At 49.9% G+C, this 7,599-nt stretch overlaps 1 protein-coding gene across 1 annotated transcript in view; it reads left to right on the top strand.

Moving 5' to 3' along the window:
* The first annotated feature begins 2,608 nt into the window (after positions 1–2,608).
* The window catches only part of ABLIM1 (actin binding LIM protein 1), a 243,771-nt gene continuing 238,780 nt past the window's right edge, over positions 2,609–7,599 (top strand). Inside the window, exon 1 of the mRNA XM_059661512.1 lies at positions 2,609–2,869. Coding sequence (XP_059517495.1) covers positions 2,857–2,869 — 13 coding nt within the window. The 5' untranslated portion in view covers positions 2,609–2,856. The remainder of the gene's footprint in view (positions 2,870–7,599) is intronic.

The raw sequence follows: 7,599 nt of genomic DNA, 5'->3' as shown, positions 1-7,599 counted from the left end.
TTGCCGATCTCTTAATCATAAAGTTGAAAGTTAAATGACTTGCCCAAGGTCTCCCAGCTTGGAAGTTTGGGACTGGAATTGAGTCAACGGCTTATGATGATTTATTATTCATTTTTTAAAAAGAACTTTATTCACATAGTATATAATTCACCTATTTAAAATGTAAAATTTGACCAGCTGGCGTGGCTCAGTGGTTGAGTGTCGACCTATGAACCAGGAGGTCACGGTTTGATTCCCGGTCAGGGCACAGTTATTTTAGGTGAGCAATTTGTTAGTATGCGCAAGCTACTAAAAGAAGTAGAGTTGCTACATGGCTGTAAGAATTAGTTTCATATTTCCAAGACTATAGAAAGAGTTTCTGGGATGATGTGATTGACCCTAAAAAGCATTTCAAACTATCATATCTTCAAAATATAAGCCAATCATATATGTCTAGCTTGTTCACCATTATAACTCTAGTACCTGCCATAGAAACTGATATATAAGATATATTCAACAAAATTCTTTTGAATCGATTAATGGTATGGATGAAGACACTTTGAAATGAAATGTTGAGGCTTTATCTGGAGATCAGTTGGGACTCACTGGAGATGCTATGTTATAAATAGTGTTTTATAAAAACGACTAGAGGCCCAGTGCATGACATTCGTGCACTCAGGGTGTGTGTGGGGGGGTCCCCCTCAGCCCGGCCTGTGCCTTTTAGCAGCCCAGGAGCCCTTGGGGGATGTCTGACTGATGGCTTAGGCCCATTCCCCCGGGGCCTACGCCGTCAGTTGGACATCCTTAGCGCTGTTAGACATCCTTAGTGCTGCCAAGGAAGCGGGAAAGGCTCCTGCCACTGCTGCTGCACACACCAGCCAGCCTGCCCAGCTTGTGGCTGAGCAGCGCTCCCCCTTTTGGGAGTGCATTGACCACTAGGGGGCAGCTCCTGCATTGAGCGTCTGCCCTCTGGTGGTCAGTGTGCGTCATAGCAACCAGTAGTTCTGCTGTTCGGTTGATTTGCATATTACCCTTTTATTTTATAGGCTTCTCAAGGCAATGGGCAGAATAAACTCGAGTGGGTAAAGGCTGGATGCAGGAGAGCAGCTAGGCTAGTCATATAATCTCCTTTGGGTAAGAAGAAAGGTTAATAGTGGACTGAGGATAGTGGGAAAGAAGACTTATTTTGAGATTGAAGCAACTGGCAAATTTTCTGCCTAGAAGACAGTGAAAGGGATGTTATCAAGATGGATGATGAATAATTAGTTAACTTTTGTAGCAGGAAGTTACTTTGAAAATTTCTACTCTCATTATCTTTTTCCTAGTATTCCCTTACCCACATGGTCATTTGATTGGGCTTTCTTCAGTGATGCTCAATTATCCACCAATTATTTTTTTTCTAGAGCCATTATATTCACCTTTTCTTTGAATATTTCAGATTTGTCAGACCTATTATAAAATTCCCAACAGATCTGTATAGGTTTGGGAAGTGCCTGCATAGACAATAACTAGAACCTCTATCGTGAGAGCGTATGGTGTCATAGAAGACAGGGAAGGGAGTGAGTGGGAATCCCTGGCTCTTGGAATTCTCCCACCATCCTAGAGGTCTCAGACACCACACCTGTTCTCAAAGCTAGAGTCCCACTTGCTCAGGGTAGCACTGCTGGATCTGGCGGCTTTGGTCATGTTGCTCACTCGCATCAGGCTGTAGCTGATAAAACGCCAGGGCAGTGGGAGATTGTTTTTGTATTTTCTCGTTGTTACTCTAATATACAGAAAAAGTGGGTCTGTGTAGAGTATTCACCTTCCTCTCCAGCCCAGCCCAGCACAGCCCTGACGCTTCAGAATGTATGCAATGAACCCAATGTGTCCACAGCAGCAATTCTCAACCCGTGTGCCACAGCAGGCAGGCTGGCGTGCCACAGGAATTCTTCACGCCGGCAACACCTGGCTATTCAGTCAGGGGCACTGGCCTTTTTCCTTGAGATCGTCAGAAAAAAAAAAAAAAGACAACCGCCAATACAATAGCTGTCTAGTGTGAATGAATCAAAATTATATACTAATATTTTGTGAGATCGGCAAAAAATAGATATTCCTGGTGTTCCGCAGAATTGTAGTAGTTAGTTTAGCTGCCAGGAGATGAAAAGGCAAGTCGCTGGTCTAGAGGGTATTTGTCTGTGGACTCCAAGCTGCTGGCCAGCCCTGTTCCCCGGACCTCCCTCCAGGGTCCCGCCCCGTCCCACCCGGCTGACTTCCAAGGGGGTCCTTGGTTTCTAGTTTTGCTTTGACCCCCATGCGACCGCGCAAGACCTGTCTTCCCATGAAGGGCCGAGCCACCCAGGCCACAGTGGTCTCCCCCTCCTTGCAAAGGCATCCTTGAAGGGAGGCGACAGAGCAGCTCTTGCTACTTTCTTTCTCTGAGACCAAAGCAGGAGCTGGAAAGCCTGGAATAACAGCAACGATACTGGTTATTATTTTACATTAAAAACCCGGGGGAGAGGGGGAGACGTAGACCCTGACTGCACGCTCCACGCCCTCGGGGACAAAAGCCCCGCCCGGCGTCGCAGCAGAGCGGCCCGCGCGTCCCCAGCGGCCACTGGACCCGGTGGGCTGGCCGGGCGGCGGGAGGCCAGGCGGCGGGCCCCGCCCAGGGCCGCCCGCCCGCTGTCAGCGTCGCCGCGCCCCGCGGCGGGTCCCCGTGGCCACTGCGTCCCGGCGCGGCCAGGTGTCCGGCACCCAGGAGGCGTGCCCACGCTGCGAGCCGCCTCCCCACGGGCGGGCGCGTGTGCGCGCGGGTGTGCGTTCGGGGCCGCTCCCTCCCCGCGCCCTGCGGGGTCTCTCCTCCGCGCTCCCTTCCTGGGCTCCTGCTGCTGAGCCATGTCTGCCAGGGGTGAGTAGGGACCAGGTGGGCACGGTCCACGGACCCCGCGCCCGGGGCCCAGGGGGCAGGGCGCGGGCCAGGGCGGGCCAGGCAGGTGCGGGAGGGCGAGGGGCTGAGAGAGCCGCGCCGGCCCCAACCCGGCCCGAAACTTTGCCATCTGATCCCGGGGCTCGGGGCGGCTGGGTGGGTGCAGCCAGGAAGCCCTCGCCCTTGACCTTGACCTCCGGGTGTGGGCGAAGCCTGCGGGCCAAGGTCGGTGCCTGGCTGGTCGGGACCAGCTGCAGGTCTGAGCTGGGAGGGCTTGGGGGATGGGCTCGCGGCTGCCGGTCCTGCTGAGGAGCCGCCTGGAGGGCCGGCCAGGAGGGAGGAAGCGATATTTTTTTCCTCCTTTCTTGTTACCATTTTGCAGCTCGGTTATGGAAGGGATCCAGGGCTTGATGCAGTAAGATTTAAAGCTGCAGTGCTTACACCCATTTAAAAAAGTAAATTCCCTACCTGTACTCCTCTTTGCATGAATCTCCGCCCCTCGCCCCCTCCCATTTTCTTTCTGGAGTGAAGCAATTGTTGCAGGTGAAACAGATGAAAGAGAAAAGAAAGCTTTTCAGGCCAGAGTGAGGGGGGTATGCGTCTCGCCATCTGGAGCCAGCAGTGATGTGGGGAGGGCGGGTTAGTCAGACATGCCGCCGCGGCTGCTACTATGAGTGAAAAATATTAAAGAAATCGAGTCACTGTGCAGCTTGCCAGCAATTCACACGAAGTGACTTGGTTGCTTTGCCATAAGCATGGAAGGAAAATATTATTTTTAGAAACTGTATTTGAAAGCAGTAAGTACCACCCCCTTTGATACCTTGAAACTTGGAGGAGCTGCAGTTAAACTCTGAAGGGTTAACCCTGCCTTTTTTGGGGGGGGGGCAGTTTAGGAATTTAATAATGTGCTGGGTAGTGAAGTGCTGCTTTTTAGGGTTCATTCTGGGGCGTGTAACACATAGAGTCATTTCTAGCCAGAATGTTTAAATTCCTTTTTAAGGAAACTGGCCGTGGTTGATCTGGCAGTACGGTTGGTTGGTTCTGAACCTGGAAATGGAGTGGTGAGGGTTGGAAGGAATGACATAAATGGCATTCGTAGATGCGGAGACAATACCTGCCTAATGATGTTTAATAATTTGTGCATGTCGGAGAGGAGAAGAGAAAAGGGGGCGGGACAGGTATGGTTTTAGGGGGCTGGGTGTGTACGGGATCCCCTGGCTGCCTCCAGCTGTACGTCTCTGAACTGTGTTCAAAGACCGTGGCTTTCCCACATGCCCTCTGTCCTCAGTACCGCCAGGAACATGTGGGCATGTCCCTCATGGGTAGTAAAACTCTCTGTGGTCAGAGTTGGCTTCTGACCCAGCTTTACACCACCCAAACCCTTAGTACAGGACCCTGCACACCGTCGGAGCCAAGTTACGGCTGGGAGCCTTAGCATGTCCTAGGAAGCATCAAATCCATTAGGAAGCCCCCTGGCCCAGTAGCACTGTCTCCGCCCCTCCCTCCCCCATCACAGGGTCTCTGTGGTTTCTCTGAGGATGTTAAATGAAGAGGGACCCAGTGACCCAGAGGCTAGAGCTCTGGACTGGGACTGAATTCTGCAGTATTTCCCCTTGAACCTGGTGTCCAGCAGGATGGCTTGGAGTCAAATGTAGTCATTTCACTCAGCTGTCTTGTTTCTTCTCCCAACCCCATGCTGATAATTAGCATTTAACAGTTTACAGCCTGACTGATCTTGCAGGGGAGAGGGAAAGCCTTGATAATAAGTATCAGTTACTGATGCTTTGTATATGTAAGGCACTTTCCATGTATTGTATCATTTTATCCTCAGAATAACAGGCAAGTGGATACGACTGTCACCCCCCATTTTACAGATGAAGGAACCGAGTTTGAAGGTCTATGTCATTGTCCCGAGTGAAGTGGCAGATTCTGATTTCCTCCCTTCTGATCACATCCGCGTTGTCTTACTGCCTCTCAGTTATTAGTCCTTTGGATATTATAGCAAATATCACAATCATTGATTTACTGAGAGAGAAAAGATGCTCCGTATTTGAGATTCAAAGGAATTGGCCTTTGTAAGTAACTTGGAATTTCCAATACGTTTCGAAACATCTCGTGGACATTTGGTAGTGACGAAGGGGAGAGGAGATGGGCAGGGACGGCTGTCTGTCCTTTCTGTGGTTGAGACTAGGGATGAGGGCGGTGGTGGGGTAGGACCCGCCTCAGACGTCCTCACTTTGGCTCGAGTTTTCATTGCAGACCAAGCGGAGTGGCAGGCGGTATCTGTGGAAGGCAGAGGGGTGAGGGCTGCCATCAGCTCCACAGAGTGGCCGCCAAGCCCTCCGCTGGATAGTGGCTCGTTGGTGTGGCTGGGGTGCGGAGGGACTGTAGGAATCAGAGCTACACCCATTTTTACTGTTGTCTTCCGTTTCCATGTTTGCGATGGAGCGCCACAAAGATGTATGTGCTATTGATAAGGGGAGACTCTGTTCTGCTGCTTCTCTCCCTGCTTCCTGTCGCTCTGCCTGCGATACTACTCGTTGCATCACTACCTTTATCAGTTTCTCTCATGTGATGTTGCAAAGATTAATGCACCTCGATTTCTTATGTGCGGCCGTTTTTCTGACCTGTATCAGCTACAGGTTTTCCGCTCTCTGAGTTACAGAACTCCCCAGCACTTTATCACACTGAAAAGAGATATTCAATGGCTGAGTTTAGTCATTACTAATTTGGGTGCTAAAAAAAAAAAAAAAAAATAGAAACAGCAGCACAACACTTCCTGGAAGCCCTTTGTTTCCCTTTTGCATTTAAAATAAATGGGCTCCAATTCAATCAATAATTTTTTTCATGAATTAAGCAGTTTTTGACATCAGTATTTCACATGTGGGAGAGCCATGGTTCAGAGAAGATTTTAAGAAGGTTGACTTGTCCCCACAGTGTATATGTGAAACGCATTACTTTTAAAAAAAATATTGAGACCGCATGTGGAGAAGGTGGAGTCAGTTACACCACTCAGGTACGGCTCATGGTCATCGGTTTAGCAGAGCTGTCTTGTTTAATTTATTTATCGATACATTTTTATCCTCACCTCCCAATCCTATTCCCTTCTCCCATAGGCAGTGATTCTAATACATTTGATATATGTGTTCTTGAATTTATAGCAAAATCAATTCTTAGAACAGTTCTTATATTTAAAGCTATAAATACCAAGTCATTGTGTGTGTGTGTGTGTGTGTGTGTGTGTGTGTGTGTGTTTCAAGGATTAATCAAGTTCTTGTTTGGTAACTGATATTATGAACCTGTACGTATTTCTGATCTTATGTGGAAGTTCAGATCACTTAATGCAACAGCATGCCTCATTCTGTGAGGGACTAGGTATACCAGATGAAAAATGGTTAGTCCCACTCCCTTAGGAACACACACTGAGGGGTGTGTGTGTGTGTGTGTGTGTGTGTAGTCAAGTACACCTGATAAAGCTCACCATAGGGATGATTCATCTGGTGTGGGAGGGTCAACTCGCTGTGACTGGAGACAACGGGAGCACTTCCCTTCCGAGGAGGTGGAGTGTGAGTTGGATCTCGGAGGGTGAGTGGGGACTTGGCAGGCAGGAGGCTGAGAGATGTGCTTCCCTCTCAGAAGCCATGGGACGCAGGGGGCTGTGGGCAGGAAGGAGCCTGAGACGTGGTGGGGGCGATCGGAGATTGGCAGTGAGGAGGGAAAGAAGGCTGGGGAAGATGAAGGGATGATGTAGGAAGCCAGCAATCCTTCACAGCGAAGGCTGCTCCTGAGCAGAGAAGTGCAGATGCAGAGAAGGGAAGTGCGAGGTCTGTCCGCACACCCCGAAGAACTCAGCGCTGGCTGTTCGGCCGCCCACGATATTCGAGATGGCGTTTTATTGCCAAATGGTCCGGTGTGAGTTACGTTTCATCCCGGCCCCAGTTCTCATTTAGGTAGAAGCTTGCCCAAAGCCCTCGCCTGGCTTCCCTCCCTTTCCTATGGCAGATTAGGCTCCCTGAGCCCTGTCCTTGGTGTCCTACCCGACCCCAGAGCATCCCAGGACCAAGAGCGCGGCACAGGGAGGCGGAATGCACACAGCCCAGCAGCATGTTTGGCTGTGGCAGGGGCGGGCGCGAGGCCATGCCCCCAGGGGAGCGTGCATTCTTCACTCAGCATAGTTCACCGGCGCTGACTGGTTCCCTCCGTTCTGGAGATGAACAAAACAGCTCCCATGCAGAGAGCCCTTCAAAGTGAAAGATGGAATTTAGTGAAATTCGTCATCTTACATGGGAAATTAGTCTTCATCCTCTTAGGGGAGAAACTTTCCTTTTTCATGAGCCTGTGGTTTCAGGTTCTTCTGGAACTTAACTCACGATTGTTCATTGACATGAGAAGCACTAGTCACTCGATACCGTTTGACATTGTGTTGCTCCATTCATAAGACACGTCTCATGAAGGCTTGAACTGTACTTCACCTGCAGCTGCCATTGTCTGAGCAATCACTGGTTTCCAATGTTCTTGGGTAGAAAAAGGAAAAGGGATGAGAGTGCTCAGCATTTCACCCTTGTTAAAGCAACAGTCTCTAAGAATATCACCCATCCATCCGTCCATCCATCCGTCCGTCTGTCTGTCCATCCTTCCCATAGACATCTATTCAGCCTTCCTAGAGTTCACGGTCAAACGCACATCATTGACAATCCAGCTGCCTGTCTCAT

Source organism: Myotis daubentonii, chromosome 13 (assembly GCF_963259705.1).
Source record: "Myotis daubentonii chromosome 13, mMyoDau2.1, whole genome shotgun sequence".
NCBI classification, from domain to species: Eukaryota; Metazoa; Chordata; class Mammalia; order Chiroptera; family Vespertilionidae; genus Myotis; species Myotis daubentonii.
Note: the sequence above shows the minus strand (reverse complement) of the source record. Positions and strands in the feature narration are given on the sequence as shown.